At 43.4% G+C, this 17,912-nt stretch overlaps 1 protein-coding gene and 2 long non-coding RNA genes across 4 annotated transcripts in view; 2 read left to right on the top strand and 1 right to left on the bottom strand.

Annotated features, from left to right (window-relative positions):
* Positions 1-5,941, top strand: part of LOC107395712 (protein FAM171B) — a 43,934-nt gene extending 37,993 nt beyond the window's left edge. For both annotated transcript variants that reach the window (XM_054738425.2, XM_015975150.3), the window contains 4 exons: positions 3,532-3,702; positions 4,139-4,255; positions 4,330-4,453; positions 4,947-5,941. In XM_054738425.2, coding sequence (XP_054594400.1) covers positions 3,532-3,702; positions 4,139-4,255; positions 4,330-4,453; positions 4,947-5,778 — 1,244 coding nt within the window. In that variant the 3' untranslated portion in view covers positions 5,779-5,941. The remainder of the gene's footprint in view (positions 1-3,531; positions 3,703-4,138; positions 4,256-4,329; positions 4,454-4,946) is intronic.
* On the top strand, positions 45-656 carry LOC139062603 (uncharacterized). The gene is made up of 2 exons (XR_011516153.1): positions 45-181; positions 528-656. It is a non-coding gene; the product is annotated as an uncharacterized lncRNA (long non-coding RNA).
* Positions 846-2,597, bottom strand: LOC139062602 (uncharacterized). Its single transcript, XR_011516152.1, has 6 exons — positions 2,364-2,597; positions 1,748-1,840; positions 1,452-1,615; positions 1,306-1,377; positions 1,161-1,231; positions 846-1,042 (listed from the first exon to the last, which is right to left on the bottom strand). It is a non-coding gene; the product is annotated as an uncharacterized lncRNA (long non-coding RNA).
* Positions 5,942-17,912: the final 11,971 nt, after the last annotated feature.

Here is a 17,912-nt window from a genome sequence, read left to right as displayed (position 1 = left end):
GCTCCCTTCACTCTGAGCAGTCATTAGAAGTGGAGGACGTTTCTCCCCCTCCTTACCCAGACACTCGAGAAGAAAGGGACCAAGTCTATTTGGAGGAGACAACCGGACATGAGCCTTATTGTTTTGAGCTTGTGAGTTGCCTGAAATTACTGGAACCGACCCAACAGACCCATCTCTGAACGTAAGTAGCCGTTAGCCATAGCATTGGATTAGCTGCAGGGTTTGTCTCCATGGCCCTAAAAAGCTAGTATTCAGCATGTTTTAGAGATTTATCTGCATCAACACACCTGGTTTTAATCAGCAACAAACAGCTGAGCTGCTTAACAGCTTATCTAACCTGTTAAAGCAGGAAAATCCACTGAAACGTGCTGGATAGCAGCTCTCCATGGAGATCTGGGCTCAAGCTAGTCTGCTGCATAAAGTTATGAAAATATACCATGAGAAAATTATTCTGTAATGTGTTCAGCCCATTAAAACTGCCCTGATTTCATTATTTATTTACTGATACTAGCTGCTCTTGGTTGCAGGTGATCCTCTGGTGTCTGCAGCTGGTCTCCTGCTGATGTCGTCGGGATCAGGAACTTCCAGAAGAATGTGCCTTTCAATGACTCTTTCCCCCTTATTTGTTATATTAATTAAATAAATCTCAATTTATATATTTCCTGTTTTTGTTCATGTCCATAAATACTTAAACATGCTTGAAATTAAAACGAGCTTTTAACAGTGAGGTGCTAGTTTAGTTCATCACAATAGAGCTAGTTAAACATGCGACAATGTGATAATTCAATTAATGTAATTTATAAATATCCATTAAAATATCAAAACTGGAATCAAAATGAGATATTTGGCAGCACAAAAAACTTGTCAAACACAATATTTATTATAATAATTGTAGGCAGACAGGAGACAGAGCTGATGGAGGTTCTCAGTCATCGAAGGATGGCTGAAGGCTTTCCAGGAACAGGAGATGTGGTGTTGTCTCTTCTCTCTCTATTCTGCCAGATGAGCTGATAGGTTACAGGTGTGTGAGGACATCCTCATGCTGTCATAACCAGATGACAGGAGTTATCAGGTGAACAGCCAGGCTAATGATGAGATGCAGAAAGAAAACAAATCCAGGACAGTGTACAGTAATAAAAATAATATGTGGTGTTGCTTACCTTATGTGCTCTTATAGAGTTATTAACGTGTGCCTGCCTCATGGTGTAGAGTCCATATTTTGCTGAGTGTCCTGCAGTAATGCAGGTTATTAGTTAATTTACTTTTGATAGCAAAAACAAAATATTTAATTTAAAAGTTATTTACCAGGTGAATCAGCTCACACGTCACCACCTGGTGGTGACCACCAAGTGTCACAGGGCCAGAATCAGTAGCCTCCTTCATGATGTAATCACATACTTATTTAATTGTTAATATCTTAAAAATTCAGAAATGTTTTAATTTTTTTTTACCTTGAACAGTTCACTGAGCTTGCACTGTCACTGAGGTGGAAGCTGGAATCAACAGCAGACACCTCACACCGTGGTCTTTTCAGGAGGTGTGGATGCTCTGGGACCTTCTGGAAGATGAATTTCTGTCATGGTCCCTGTGTCACAAGACACTGAGGCTGTGAGCTCTATAAAAACAAAGAAGCAGCACATTTATGAACGTTTAAAAGAGCATAAAATCACGTGTAACAATCTGTAAAACAAATTAAAACTAGAAGGTAATAAAATGTTTACATAGAAGATTATTAAAAATAATTCACCTTTGCTACGGGTAACACCACGTCAGCCTGGACAAGTGCATTCTTGCAGATTACTAAATCAGTCTGACAGCCAGTGTCTTGGGTAGATTTAGCCTGAAAAAAATAGAAGCACATTGATGTTTATAAAGTCAGATAAAATACAAAAGAAACTGTCCCATATAGGCGCTTTATAACATTCCTAGTGTGTGATGTTATTATAAAGTAAAAGTCAGTCACATATGATGTGGAGACCCTGAAATGCGACCTCCTGAACAGAATTCCTCACGGAACCGGGTCACGCTGTGCTAGATTTGACGCTGTAATGCTGTCTGTCAACTAGTGCTGCGTCAGTTTAGAGTCACTGTTGCTGAATTACCGACTGACACAAAAACAACCCGAATTTTCTCTGAGCCTGACAGTCATGTGGACCGTTTTGTCGGCCAGGGCTTCGAGATATGTTCCGATTCGCCGCTGATTCTAACCTTACATCGTTCCACATTTTGTGAACTTGACAAAATAGCCCGAAGGCAGTGCAGACTGATATTAGCTAAATGGAGTGAACCACGTCTCTCAAACTTTGCATTTAGGTAGGAAATTGTCTTTAGAAGATGTTAAAACTTTTATTTAGCTTACTCACCTCAGACTGTAGCCCGTCATGGTGGGGGAGCAGAGTCGGTGGGCTGCATCTAAATCGCGGAAGAGCCACGGTGGGCACAGCCTCCCTCTTGGAACGGAGACGTGCAGAATCGCGGGTAAAATGCTGGTTGCAAACTACAGCACCAGGCGGGAGCTGAATCTTTTCCAGACACGCAACCACTGGCGCCTAATTTCTAAGTCCAGCGGAAAGGAGTGCAACCCGACAGAGCTCCGCAACCATACTACACTACACCATCTCACCATGCTAACACGATATGGAGCACTAAACCCGAACTACTTTCCTAATTACACTAACAGCCAAACAGTAACTAAACTACAATATCCAACAGCCAAGCTAACACTAAATAAGTATGTATAACACTAAAAGCTATGCTAAAGACTAGGATATGCTAATGCTATATGCTAATGCTGAACTACGGCTAGCCTCCTACACTCTCATGCAAATCCAACTCCCAACTCGCCACAAGGCGTGGCCGAGACTCCCGATGCTTTTATAACGTTGACACAGAGCTGCTACGTAGTACTCTACTGGATTACGTAGTATCTTACTCTTTAGCCATTGGCTAAAATTTATTCAAAATGAGTCAAATTCTATGTTTTAAGCTGAAGGTGGAGCTATACTGTGGTATTTAGGCAGAATTTTTAATTTTTTAAGAAAATGCACCAAAATGCTAAAATAATGAATACACACATTTAAAACACTATTAGACACTCATTTATACAGTTCATCAGCAAAAAAAAGTTAATTTAGACGTTACTTGCTCTTTAAACAGAAGAGTGAGAAAAAAATTCACCCCCCTCAGAGTTGTCATGAGTATAAACTAGATAATTTAGACAAAAAACATGTTTTGGCACCAGGCTGTAAACATGTTTATTTCTGCTGTGAAATCGGCATTTTTAACATGGGAGTCAATGAGGATTTGCTCGCTTCTGGCACCAGCCCCCAGCGGATGAGGGTGGAACTGCAATTTTTCTTACTTCCGGGATGGGACCATTTTCTGAGCGGCATTGTGGGGGCTTGACATAGATGAGGGTAGGAATGTAGATTAACCGGTAAATTGAGACAGACCGGAACAACGCCTGCATCGCTCCAGACTGTTGAATGTAAAAATGTTCCTTAAAAACTGAAGGTTACTTTTTATCTCCAGGTTTTGTGAGCTTGGAGTTGAACCCAGTGGCGGCTGTCAGTGTGCAGCTTTTCTCTGGAAACACGAAGCTTCACGTGACCGGACCAATCCAGATGAGCCTCAGCGTTCCAGAGAACCGTGGCCTTCAGATTTCCGATGCTGTTCCAGCGTGGTTCTTCAACAGAACCGTTGGTCGGTAAATCAGGGACAAACCAATCAGAACTGGGCTCATTTCATACCGGCTTCCATAAATCAGCATCGCATCAGGAGGAAAACTTTGGTTTAAAAATGTTTGTTTAAATGAATCTTTTTAATATTTTTTAGCAAATAAGGGATTTATTTTTATTGTATTTACTTTGATATGTACTTGTTTTTAAGTGGAAATATTTCCACGAGCAGTTGGGGGAGTTTCAGCTTTATTGTGGACCTTGTCATGTTTTAATGTTTAAATAAATAAACAAATAAATAAATAAAATCCCAGGGAAAATAAAAAAAAGATTGATGATTAATGATTTGACTTTTTTTTGTTGATTTCCTGGATCCAGTCAGAATAATTAATCTGTCATCCATCCTGTGATGCTGACAGAAATATTCCTCAGCTGCATCTTTGTTGTGTTTTCTCATATAGGAGGGTGGATGAGGAAAGGACTTGGGAAGCTTATCTCAGTGGATGGAAGACTCACGTGGGTGTTCACCGCTCCTCACCTGGGCGACTGGATCGCTGCACCTTTTTCCTCCCCCAGAGGCAGGTTGTCACCTCACAAATGCGTTGAAATGCTGTGAGTGTTTACACACATTTTCTTTAATCATCTTCTGCAGGTTCCCTTGGACTTCCCACCCTCGTTGACCTTTTTTCACATCATTTATTCTTCCTGACGGTTTTCCTTGGAGGAACTCTTCTTGTTGTTGTCTTCCTATTGACCTGGCTGTTGTGTTATAGCAGGTAAGCCCGTTTGTGCAATCATTCTATAAAATTATGGTTCAGAATAATACAAAAGCCTGAATTTTTTGCCCAGATAACATTTTTTTAGTGTCATTTTAAGAAGCTTCCACCTAATACTTAAGATCCTTTCAGATCTAAAGAAAAGTATTCTTCCCTCAAAACCCAAAGAAACACTTTAAAAAATACTTTCAGAAATACTCTAGAATTGTCAAGAGCACTTTAACGGATTACAAGCTAGCTAGCTGCAATGCAATGATGTTAACAGAATGTCTCAGCCTAAAAGTTCACGTCACATCAGATGAATCTTTAAGATGATAAATCACCAACCTTCATTTGATGAACCCTTTCATAACATGAGGGAACTACGTAACATAATCGCTCTTTAGGCTGATTGTAATGTGGATTGCTTTGATGAAAGAAGAAAACAATAAAATAAAAACAGTATTATTTAAAAAATAACTTGACGGGTTGTTATTGATGCTTTTATTGATAGAAAGCAGTCAAGAGAAAATCAAGCTTGGAAAACTCTGGCAGCGATAAAAACAGACCAAGCCACCTCCACGAGTCATGACGGCGTTTCTGGAACATCTCCAGGAAACCAGAACCACTCAGTGACCAAACAGGAGGAGGACCAGCACAGTGATGTCATAGCGAACGCTGGCACCGTGGCTGCTTCACTGGACCTGAAGGAAGTGACTTCAGAGAAAACCAAGCCTGCAGACAGTTTGTTTTTCTACAACCAACCTGTCACTATCCTCCCAGCTTCAGCGTTCTTCCATCTGGAGGAGGAATCGGTTCTGACCAACTGGAGCAGGTCAGCCACTCTGCCACGAGTTGGCATGTCAAATGGAGCTGCTGCAGAGGCGCCAAGGAAGGCAAACTATACTCAGAATGTTCTAGGAGCTCCATCTACCATCCAGATCCAGGGGGTAGACACCCAGAACCTGCCTGGAGGGTCCGATGACTCTCAGGCAGGAAACGGTACATCCAGGGGTCCGTTCAGTCTTCCAGAGTCAGCATCAGTACCGGGGACATTAAACAAAATGAGAGGGAACCGACACTCGGTCCACACCTTCTCAGGTTTATCAGAAATGCAGAAATCTCTTCAGCCCCCTCGAGCCTGGTTTGTCTCTCTGGAAGGAAAACCTGCAGCAGAGATCCGTTACGCCGTCTCGGAGCAGCAGAGGAGACGGAGACCCATCGACAGCCGAGACACCAGTTTGGATTCGGGGGTGGACATGAGTGAACTGAATCAGATGTCGAGTAGAAGGACCATAACTCTGGAGCGAAATGCCACTTTTATTAAAAACACAAACAAGCAGTAAAACCCAGAACTTAAATTTTACCTGGTTACATTTCCCATCTGAGACTCGGGCCCAGTTTAACCCGAAGCGTTTCTGTCCTCAGCCTCGAACACATCTCAGCTGGTGGAGACAAATCACAACACGAAGCTAACGTTTGCGTACTTGTGTGTGAAGTGACAGACTGTCTAACCAAACCTGCATGTTACTGTAATGAAACTCAAGTCTAAAAGAATATATTTGTTGTAAAAGTAAATCTTTTCAATTTAGTTTTTTTAATAAAAATACATCAATCCATTGAAAGGGGCTTGAACATAAAGGTGGATTAACAGAAAACTCTGCATTTGAGTCATTTTGACATACATTGTGTAGGGTTTGGTAAACTGAGTGCTTTAAGAGCTCAATATATATATTACCTCTACTTATGACCAATAAGCTGTGATACTCTATCTAAATATGGAATATCACCCCGCCTGCTCTTTATTGTGCTTTAATCAGAAGAGTCTAGTATTCGTTATTTATTAGGGGATTGTACACACTTCATTTTGATTCAGAAAACAATCAGGTTTATAAAAGTAAGAATTTACTTAACCAACCTGTCATGTTTTAATTGTTTGTAAACTAACATTTACTGTGAGAGGATGGAACTAAATGTGATGTATGGAAGCTATGAGTGAATGCGATGTTAGTCAGAGCCTCTGTATATCGGAGAGCTGCGTTCTGGATGTGAAAGAATTTGGTTTGCGTTAAGCTATGAGGTTGATTATTATCAAAAGCCACATCAGACGCTATCTGTGTGTCTACATTGTCCGTTTTCAGAGACCCTCTTGGTTGGCACCGGAGGGCTGTAGAATACCATGGCACCGACCCTTCAGTCCAGAGATGTCTCGGGTCATGACAGACTGATGGAACCACGCGTCTGGGACTCTTAAGGAGTCTAAACAATATCAGCTTATTCTGCAGGGACTGTTTGCTTTATCAGCTTCGCAGGTGCAAAAAGGTTTTGACGACGTGTCAAAAGCTTTGGTGGTTAAAGAGGTGTGCTTCAGGTGGCCGGTCTGAAGCTTCTCTAGAACTGAGGGAAAACCCCAGTAATCTGGTTTTAATGTTCTCATGTTATGATTGTGTAGCCAACCAGAGGCTGACAAGTTAGAGGGATATGACCAAGAATCTCAGAAACACACGCCCTCTTTGACACCAGATGCTCTTGTGTGAGTGCAATATGGTTATGACCTTGTCAAGTAAACATGCTGAAACATAATCATTGAGCACAGATTAATGAAACATGTCATTATTTTATAATTATTATAAGTAGCAATAAACAACATTTATTTACTGAATATCTAGCTTGTAAGTTTTAGAAATTCATATTTAATTTTAAAATCTTCTTTCTTCTGTGAAGCAAGTAATCTTAGATAAATGGCTGCTCTTTGAGGGACCTTGAGAGAATGTTATTGTTATGATTTCATTATCTCTGTCAGAGCTGCAGGCTCTGAGCTCCAGCTGGTGGCATGATGGCAGGCTAATTTAAAGGAAACACGTGCAGTCTCGTGTCTCCTTTTTGACCAAATGTTGGATGGTCAAACAGTACCTAAAAACTGACCATTGCTGGACATTACAATTGCTATTTTTCAACATTTTACTACAAACTTATGTATGAAGAAAGGTTTTCTAGCCCCTTGTTACATAAAAATCACAAAGTATGTTTAGGGACTGAGAAGATCACCAATGTAAGATGGTGCTTGTCCATGTAAGGCCCTATAGACCAGAACTAGGATATGGAAATGAACCCTGAAGTTGACTGGCAGCCAGTGAAGCTGGAGGAGAAGCGGGGTGATGTGGGTGTGTTTGGAGGACTTGGTCAGAAGCCGAGCACAGGCGTTCTGAACCACCTGTAGACGGTTCAGGGAGGTTCTGCTCAGACACGTGAAAAGAGAGTTACAGTAATCTAAGCGTGAGGAGATGAAGGTGTGGAGAACTGCGGATTTTTGTAACGCCAGGAGTGCCAGTGCACAAAGGGTCTCCATTCAGGAGACCCTTCTCTCCTTAGAAAGACCTAACCCTGTTACACTCAACTTAAATTTCTTTTTACGTCCCAACCCAAACTAAATCCTAACCTTAACAAGGAGAATTATATGTTACACTCAACTTAATTTCTTTTTAAGTCCCAACCCAAACATAAAATCCTAACCCTAACCAGGAGAATTATATGGCAAACTTAACACAAAGTTTTCTTTAAGCCCAAACATTAATAAAAATCTAGATTTGACTAGGGGAATTTCAATCTTAGTTAGGGGTATTCAACCCCCCTTTCTTTTGCCTGTTTACACAATATCCTTTTTGGAATGGTTTCCATCATTTAATGTGTCAACAGGATGATGTTTTATGTATTTTTTAATTTACTTGTAACCTTATTTTGCAGGCCAAGGGCCTGACTTTTATTGGGGAGAGACTAAAAGGTAATTGTGGTTGTTTACTGTGCTTGTCTGTGTGCACAGACTCTCCTGCACTTAGTCCACCGGTGCAGATCTATCCCTCATTCAAACCTGTGGGAACAAGTGTGTCCAATCTGTAGAACCAGAGCCGTTCAGCTCTTTTCCATTGTTTTGTGGACCAGTTTGGATCTGACTGTAGGATCGTGGCTGTGAGGGCTTGCTAGCCATGTTCAATAAAGTGTTTGACTACTGGTCGCTGTGTGTTATGGCTTTTTGTAATGTTGTGTCTGTGTTGTGTGAAGCGTGTTAAAATGCTATTTCCTGTTTCTCCCACAAATCTCATTTTACAGATTTTGCACTGAATTAAATACACACAGTTTTTGGTTTTAGGGTTACCTGCTTGTGTGATGGGATAAACGGTTTTGTAAAACCTGTTTTGTATCCAGCGCAGTTGGTTAAAAAAATCACTTTGACCTTAGGTTGTTGTAGGGGTCTCAGCTTGGCCTGAACCAGAAAATCTTTCAGGTTTTGGTTCTGTCTGTAGGCCGCAATTACCCTGTGATTTTGCAGTAAGTTAGTCTCTGATTGGAATTTAGAAAAGTTTTGTTTGATTTTATGAATTAGTTTTCCTGCCGAGGGAGAATAAGTGGTGACCAAAGGCAATAATGGTGATGTGTCCTTGGGTCTGGACTCCAAGAAGGAAGCTTTACATGTGTTCAGAAATGCTCTAGAATATCCTCTTAAGGATAGTGCTGAAAACAGTATCCGAGTGGCTTCCTTGAAGTCGCTTTCCTGAGTGCAGATTCTGTGGAAGCGAAGTAGCTGGGATTTAATAAGACCCGCATATGTGTGCTTTGGATGGTAACTGGTTTTAAAAAGCAACGCGTGTGTGTCCGTAGGTTTAAAATAAACCTTTATGTCAAGTTTGTGTGTGGAGCTGAAATTTGGGCCTTTAAAGGTTGTGGTGTCTAAAAAATCGACTGATTTAGCATTGGTGGACAATTTCAGCTTTATGGATGGGTTATGTGTGTTTAGCGTGTTTAGAAATAGTTGAAAGTCTTCCTCCGAGTGAGTCCAGACCCCCCAGATGTCATCTAGATATCTGTAATAATAAAGTGGTTTCTTTACACATTTGTTTAATGCCTCCGTCTCCCATTGTGCCATGAAGATATTTGCATACGCTGGAGCAAATTTCTTCCCCATCGCTGTTCCCTTAATTTGCAGGTAGAATTGGCCATCAAATTCAAAATCATTCCTTCTCAGATTAATTTGTAATAGCTGGAGTAGCTCCTTGTCTGGCCTTCTGCTGTTGGGGTGTTTAAGGAGAATTTGTTTGACTGCATTAATGCCTTCGGTTATGTCAATGTTTGTATATAAGCTGTCTATATCCATGGTGAACAGAATGGAGTTGTCTGGCAGGATGATTTGTTTCATCTTGTTTATAAAGTCATACTTGTCCTTGATGTAACTGTCATGTGTTATTGATAGGGGATTTAAATAGTGATCGATGAATTCTGCTGTTTGATATGTTTCACTGTTGCAGTCAGACACGATGGGTCTACCCGGTGGGATCTCATGGGGTTTACTCCATTTTGCTGGTTCCTTGTGGATCTTCGGTAACAGATAGAACCTTCTGGCTCTTGGTTCCGAAGAGCCTTTAAGATATCTGCGCTGTTTTGCATTAATAAACCTTTTCTCATACAAAGAGTCAATGATTTTAGTCACCATGGGGATGGTCTCTGGATAAATGGGTTTGTCTAGTTTATTGTAATAGGTGGTGTCCAGCAGTTGTCTTTTACCTTCCCAGAGATATTGTGCCCTGTCCATGATAACAATAGAGCTCCCCTTATCAGCCGGCTTGATAATAATGTTCTTGTTGCCTGTTAATTCCTTGAGTGCTTTGGTTTCGTTAATACTCAAGTTAGGTTTGGACTTGTTCATGTAAAATGTTTTGTTGAAATAACCAAGATCCTCCTCAATAAGTGAGTTAACTTCTGGCGGCAAAGTGCCAGCAGGGGGCGCCCATTCTGATTCTGGCATGAAAGGTTTTGGTTTACCTGTTTTAGCTGTACCATCTTCCTTAAAATGAACAGCTAATTTGATTCTCCTATGGTATTTTTGTAAATCATGTCTGATCTGCAGCGTTGTGTCATTGTTTTTAGCTTTGCTGTGAGAGGGGATGAAGGTTAAACCCCTGTTTAACAAAGAACGCTGTGCGTCAGACAGTACAAAAGATCTGGACAAATTACAAACATTGTTATTAACAATGCTTCTATGCCCTTCCTGTCCTGGTAGGCTATCAGGGCTGCCTATTTTAACCAGGCAGACCAGAGGTCCCACATCCTGGCAGCCGTGAATCTGGTCCAATGGACCTTGTCTGGTTTAACCCTGAAAAAGGCAGCGTCCTGGGCAGGGATGAACCTGTTGAGCTGAGAGATGTGAATATTGAGATGTGTGAGCATGGCTTGCTCCCTGTGTGATAAGGAGGGAGAAAAGTTCACCACAGGAACAAAGATCTCAGCATTAGGACATTTAAGTTTGGCTACTTTAAGGGCAGTTTGCATTTCCTTAACCAAAGCCCTTTTGTCCTTCTGTGTTCTGTTGTTGATACCAAATGAGAGGACCAGTCTCTCTACCTGCTCCATTTGCCCAGATTTGAGGAACAGACTGGTCACATGTCTCCACTTGGCTCCCGGAAAACTGTCCACCTGGATGTTGTTGCTACAGTCCCCTGTCACAGGTAGGTGTGCAACATTCGAGTCCCCCAGAACCACATATTTTTTTCTCAGGTTAAGTGACCAGTCTCGTGATTTTTTACCAGTGTTTGTGTGTCTGGTTGTGGCATTTACCTGAGATGAAGGTGATTCATCAGGCCCGGTGGGGGTGGTGGCGGTGGCTGCGGTGGGTGAGTCGTTTGCTGGAAGGAAAGTTGCCTCTGTGTGCTCTTTTCCATCCGACGACGGAGGGCGACAGGCGTAGGTTCCAGCAGTGGTGGAGCAGAAGCAGCAGGTAGTGGGTGTGAGCGCATCATTGCTTCATAAGCAAGGAATTCGTCTATGATGGTCTGTTCCTCTGCTGTCACGCCGCGGGGTCGAGGCGGAGACTCGATCACGACTGAAGGGGAGGATCCTGTTGTCCTCTGCGTGTACGTTTCCTCCTGGCTGGATGATTTCCGCTGCCTTTGGGGAAGAGCCGGCGTCTGTGGAGTGCTGCGTGCCTGGGGTGATGGTGTGGGTGGTGCCGCTACAGCTGGAAAGAGGGGACGGCTGCTGTGTCGTTCCTCGTTGGATGCTGCAGGTGACCAGTCCCCTCTGGATGGTTCCGTCATCGTTGCCACTGTTGTCCTGTGGGGTGGTGGTGGTGGTGGTGAAGGTGGGGGGGCCGGAAGAGGAGATTGTGATCTCACGGAGCCCCTGGGAGCGTAGGGAGAGGATGCATAAACGGAAAGTTCATCCTCACTCTGCCCCCTGTGTTGTTGGGAGTGCGGAGGGGGCGTGGTCTGCGTGGAGGACTCAAGAACAGATGTACGTTCATCAGGTTCACCATTTTCCGATGAGGGAGTTGCTGGTTCTTGTGAGTCCTTTTTCTCATCCGACATCAGGAAGACCTGCACCTCTTCCACCGATTCTGGTCTGAAACGTCTCCCCAAGTTCCTTCTGGCCCATTTAGTGGCTATTTCTAATGGAGCCAGTAGGTTTCCCCCAAGATCTTGCAAAGTGCGTTTTTCTGACTCCATCTGATCTTGGTAGTGTTGTCTAAGGATCAGCATGGTGGTGTAGGCCCACGATCTCGCATTACCATCTATTAATGTGGAAGTTCTGGTAGATGGAGCCGCGGGTTTGATGATCGTGGCCAAGTACGCGGTTATGTTTTGAATGCCGGGTGGGTTATTGTCCTTATCCGACACATTTTTTAAGTGATGTGCTGCTTTAAGAAGTCTGTGCATGGTTCTGACCTTTATTGTGAAGTCTGGGTCATCAGATCTTTGTGGCGCCTCTGACCGGTTTCGGGTCTGTGCGCCCTGCTGCGCGTACTGTCCCTGTGGGGGTCGCCGAGCGCGTTTCTTTTGTCGGTTCCAACCCTGGGGTCCTTGGTTCTGGTACCGCTTATTGAAGCCCCTACTGCGGCTCCTGGAGGGTTGGAATGGACGCTGGGGGTAAGAGGGACCGTACCTGGCGGCTGACGCGTAAGACTTGCGTCTCTGGGGGTACCGCTGGGGGTACCGCTGGGGGTACTGCGACTGCCAGCTGCGGTCCTGTTGATAGCGAGGCCGTCGTTGCTGGGGAGAGTGGCGTCGTTGGAAACGTCCTCTATTCTGCTGGTTCCACTGAACGTCCCGTCGTCTTCCCCCTCGGTAGCGAACCTGTGTCCAGCCCGACTCCTCCTCCATCTCATCCGGTGGGAAATAGTCCCACGTCATTCCGGAGATGTCCGGTAGTTAAAAAACAGGTGCTAAACTAACTAACTGTGTAGCTAACTATCTAAAAAAACAAGTGGAATTAAATGAAAGAACCGAAAAACTGCGGCTTAAAATGTTGGCAACTGGCCATTTATTGAACAAACGTGAAAAAGTTAACTGGAACAAAGAAACAAAATATTTACAAAAAACAAGCTCAACGCTACGTTTCGACTCCTCAATGAGTCTTCATCAGGCTAAGAGCTTGTAAAAGCGCATAGAACCTTCTCTTGTCGTCGAAGCTCGGTCCAGAATGGTTGTCCCGTTCTGTTTCTGACCGGTTTCATCTAGCTCATACCAGTTAACAAGCATCAATTGGCTCTATTAGCACCTGTACTTGTGTCCAATCAAATTGGACCATTCCAGAGCGCCGCTGGAGTGGTAGGACCATATTTAGAGTTCTGGTCCATACTCCCTCTAGTGTCCAAGAGAGCGCCTGGCACTTTTCACTAACCAGATTACATTTACAACATGTTATTACCATAAAAAATAGACAAATACAGACACAACGTACATAACACTTTGCATTCATGTGTTATATGAAAACAAACCTTCTGTGGGGCATGATTTAAAAGAAATTCAAATTCCAAGACATGAGATTCCCCACACTGGCTTTACTCTATCTGACTGACTCCTTTCCCTGCTACATTTCTGATACACTCTTGCCATCTAGTGGGCAAAACTGTGAACTACATGAGTCATCTGTAGCTGATTAGAAAATTAAGTTTAGGTGTGTCCTTTTAATCTGAACAATCCAACATCTGTGTGGGACTTGAGACCTGTCAACCAGGGGTGAAGGTTTGCTGGCTGGAAGAGGCAACTGATGGTAAGATTACAAGGAATTTGTGTCAGATATTCCGGTTTTTAGTGTCCAATATTGGTTAAGGTTAGGACAATCTACTCCACTGTTTAGGGTTGGAATAGGGATTGGGGTTAGGTTAAATAATCCAATTTACTCCAAGTTTAGGGTTAGAACAGGGGTTGGGGTTAGGTTAATTAATCTAATCTACTCCACTATTTTAGGGTTAGAATAAGGATGGGGTTAGGATTAGATTAAAGAATCAATTTGTATTCTGAGTCTTACAAATACTGCCCTCCTCCATGTCCAGCAGACTCCCCCTGTTGGCAGAACTGGATGGGTGAGTGACCAACAGATAAAGTCAGGGAAGAGGTAAGTAATGTACAGAAGAACACTTGCTTCATTTCTACTCATTTTTTCATTTTCCAAAGAACTGTTGTGGAAATATTGCATCAGAGTATTAAATGGGAGGGCAGTGCCCCTCCAGAGGTCATCAGGAGGAACAAATCTGCAGCAGACAGGTTGCTGGAGGCCACTGGCCAGTTAGGAGTTAAAGAAAAGAAAGTCGGGCTTTGTGCACAGACTCTCCTGCACTTAGTCCACCGGTGCAGATCTATCCCTCATTCAAACCTGTGGGAACAAGTGTGTCCAATCTGTAGAACCAGAGCCGTTCAGCTCTTTTCCATTGTTTTGTGGACCAGTTTGGATCTGACTGTAGGATCGTGGCTGTGAGGGCTTGCTAGCCATGTTCAATAAAGTGTTTGACTACTGGTCGCTGTGTGTTATGGCTTTTTGTAATGTTGTGTCTGTGTTGTGTGAAGCGTGTTAAAATGCTATTTCCTGTTTCTCCCACATATCTCATTTTACAGATTTTGCACTGAATTAAATACACACAGTTTTTGGTTTTAGGGTTACCTGCTTGTGTGATGGGATAAACGGTTTTGTTAAACCTGTTTTGTATCCAGCGCAGTTGGTTAAAAAAATCACTTTGACCTTTGACCTTAGGTTGTTGTAGGGGTCTCAGCTTGGCCTGAACCAGAAAATCTTTCAGGTTTTGGTTCCGTCTGTAGGCCGCAATTACCCTGTGATTTTGCAGTAAGTTAGTCTCTGATTGGAATTTAGAAAAGTTTTGTTTGATTTTATGAATTAGTTTTCCTGCCGAGGGAGAATAAGTGGTGACCAAAGGCAATAATGGTGATGTGTCCTTGGGTCTGGACTCCAGGAAGGAAGCTTTACATGTTTTCAGAAATGCTCTAGAATATCCTCTTAAGGATAGTGCTGAAAACAGTATCCGAGTGGCTTCCTTGAAGTCGCTTTCCTGAGTGCAGATTCTGTGGAAGCGAAGTAGCTGGGATTTAATAAGGCCAGCATATGTGTGCTTTGGATGGTAACTGGTTTTAAAAAGCAATGCGTGTGTGTCCGTAGGTTTAAAATAAACCTTTATGTCAAGTTTGTGTGTGGAGCTGAAATTTGGGCCTTTAAAGGTTGTGGTGTCTAAAAAATCAACTGATTTAGCATTGGTGGACGATTTCAGCTTTATGGATGGGTTATGTGTGTTTAGCGTGTTTAGAAATAGTTGAAAGTCTTCCTCCGAGTGAGTCCAGACCCCCCAGATGTCATCTAGATATCTGTAATAATAAAGTGGTTTCTTTACACATTTGTTTAATGCCTCCGTCTCCCATTGTGCCATGAAGATATTTGCATACGCTGGAGCAAACTTCTTCCCCATCGCTGTTCCCTTAATTTGCAGGTAGAATTGGCCATCAAATTCAAAATCATTCCTTCTCAGATTAATTTGTAATAGCTGGAGTAGCTCCTTGTCTGGCCTTCTGCTGTTGGGGTGTTTAAGGAGAATTTGTTTGACTGCATTAATGCGGTGGCGGTGGTCTCTTTGAGGCTTTTCCATTCTGGGCACCACGGATCTGATAGTCCACCCCCCATTATTTCTTCCTTGGGGTTCACAGGTGGTACAAGACACACACTTATTTGATTTTTCAGAGTGGTACAGTCTGACGAACCCGCCCTCTGGTTTGTGGTTTAGGGTCAGGATTCCGGTGAGCCAGGGTTAGTTGATGGGGTAGGGGGTGTGTGTGTGTGTGTGTGGGGGGGGGTTGGATTGGGAACATCAGTTCCCACTGGTTAGGGTCAGGGCCAGGGGATGGGAAAGGTGGTAGAGAAAATTGTGGCTTCAGACCCCCACTAATTAGGGTAAGAGCCAGGGGTTGGGAGAGGGGGCAGAGAAAATGAGGGAGGAAGGTGATGGCTTCAAACCCCCACTAATTAGGGTAAGAGCCAGGGGTTGGGAGGAGGATGGGGGGCTCAGGCCAGGAGTGATTAAACTGAGGTCGGGTGTAGGAGACAGTGTTAGGAGCTTGAAACAGCCCGAGGCTTAGCCTCATTAAGCCCTCCCGGGTGTGCTGTGTCCAGTCTCATTATCCAGAGTCTCTCTGCCCACTTCCGCTGCCGGGCAGTCCAGTCTGAGTTCGACTCCAGGACTGTGGCTGTAACAGATTGCCAACCATGTATAAGAAAGTGCTGGACCAAATGGGTGTTTGTCCCCTTCCTCCTCAGGATGTTGTATCTGTGTTGTGTGAATCTGACCAGGAGTGTATTTTTGGTCTCTCCCGCGTACATTTTTTGACACGTTTTGCATGTTATGAGATACACACAGTTATGGGCCATTCCCATCTGTACCGGGTCGGCCCGGGCCGGGTAGCCCCAGTCGGCCCCAGCCTGGCCCGGTTGATTCCACACATCCTTGTCTTAAGCCCATGTGGGCTGATTCTACCCACCAATCAGAGGCTTGCTCTAATGGAAGGTGTGAATTTGCTGTCAGCAGTGGGTGTGTTGGCCCTGGTCGGCCTGAAGCAGACCCCCTCGAGAAGAGGGCTGAGAATGAGCCTTGGTTGGCCCGGAAAAATACCAGGCCACCCAGATATGTAAACAACCTACGGTACCCGGCCCGGGCCGACCCGGTACAGATGGGAATGGCCCATTAGAGGTGCGGGCGGTGCCTTTAGTCCGGGTTAAGTAAACTGTGTCTGAGAAAACGTTGTAAATCCACTGTTTGTGTTTAAAAAATTGCCCCAAATCCTTAGATTTAGTTCTGATTGTAGGTCTCAATTTAGCTTTAACTAGATAGTCTTTTAGATTTTTATTCCTCCTGTAGGCAGCCAGCACCTCATGGTCTGTGAGTATCTTAGTTGTCTGGACAAGAGTCTGAAAATTCTCTTTGACCCCTCTGATGTAGCCCAACATGTGTGGTGAATATGGCATAACAAGGGGTAATTGTGATGTAACCTTGATTGGTTTATCTTCCAAAAAGGTTCTGTTCACCTTTCTTAAAAAGGTGCGACAGTACCCTCTAGTGGATAAGGTGGAAAACAGGATTTTCTTTGCCTCCTGGAAATCACTCTGTTGTGTGCAGATTCTGTGGAACCTCAGTAGTTGTGACTTAATTATCCCAGCAAATGTGTGCTTGGGATGAAAGCTCGTTTTGTGGAGCAAAGCATGGGTGTCAGTGGGTTTAAAGAAGACTTTAACGTCCAGTGTGTGGGAGGAGCTGAAATCCTTCCCTTTAAATGTTGTTGTGTCCAAGAAATCCACTGATTCAGAGCTTGTTGTGGCCTTCAGTTTGATTGACTGATTGTGGCTGTTCAGAGTTGTCAGAAAATGTTCAAACTCCTGTCCCCCATGTGGCCAAACCCCCCAGACATCATCCAGAAATCTGTAATATGCTGATGGTTTCTTGTCACATTTTGTCATTGCAGTTGTTTCCCACTCTGCCATGAAAATATTGGCATAGGCTGGGGCAAATTTCTTTCCCATTGCTGTGCCCTTAATCTGTAAAAAGAATTCCCCATTGAATTCAAAGTCATTTCTCCTGAGATTAATCTCAAGTAGCTGTAAAAGCTCTTGATCTGGGCGTCTGCTATCTGGGTATTTGAGAAAAATTCCCTTAATTGCATCTAAACCCTCCTGAATATCAATATTTGTATATAGACTCTCCACATCCATTGTGAACAGAGTGGCTCCTTCTGGTATTTCCAAGTTTTTAATCTTGGCCACAAAATCATATGTGTCTTTGATGTATGATTCATGTTTCATGGATAAGGGATTGAGGTAAAAGTCCAAGAACTCGGCTGTGTAGTAAGTTTCACTGTCACAATCTGATGCAATCGGCCTCCCTGCAGGGATCTCATATGGTGTTGCCCATTTAACTGGATCTTTATGAATCTTGGGCAGCATATAAAATAATCTTTCCCTCGGTTGGGAGGAGCCCAGCAGGTAGGTATGTTGCTTTGTATCAATAAACCCCTTTTCCCTTAATCTATTGACAATTTGTCTTACCATAGGTCTGGTTTCTGGATAGATTGGTTTAGTGAGTTTAGAGTAATAAACTTCATCCCTTAATTGCCTGTACCCTTCTTTTAAATATTGGCTTTTGTCCAAGATTACTATGGCGCTC

The sequence above is a fragment of the Nothobranchius furzeri genome, chromosome 14, assembly GCF_043380555.1.
Source record: "Nothobranchius furzeri strain GRZ-AD chromosome 14, NfurGRZ-RIMD1, whole genome shotgun sequence".
Lineage (NCBI taxonomy): Eukaryota > Metazoa > Chordata > Actinopteri > Cyprinodontiformes > Nothobranchiidae > Nothobranchius > Nothobranchius furzeri.
This window is presented reverse-complemented; position numbering and strand designations above follow the sequence as displayed.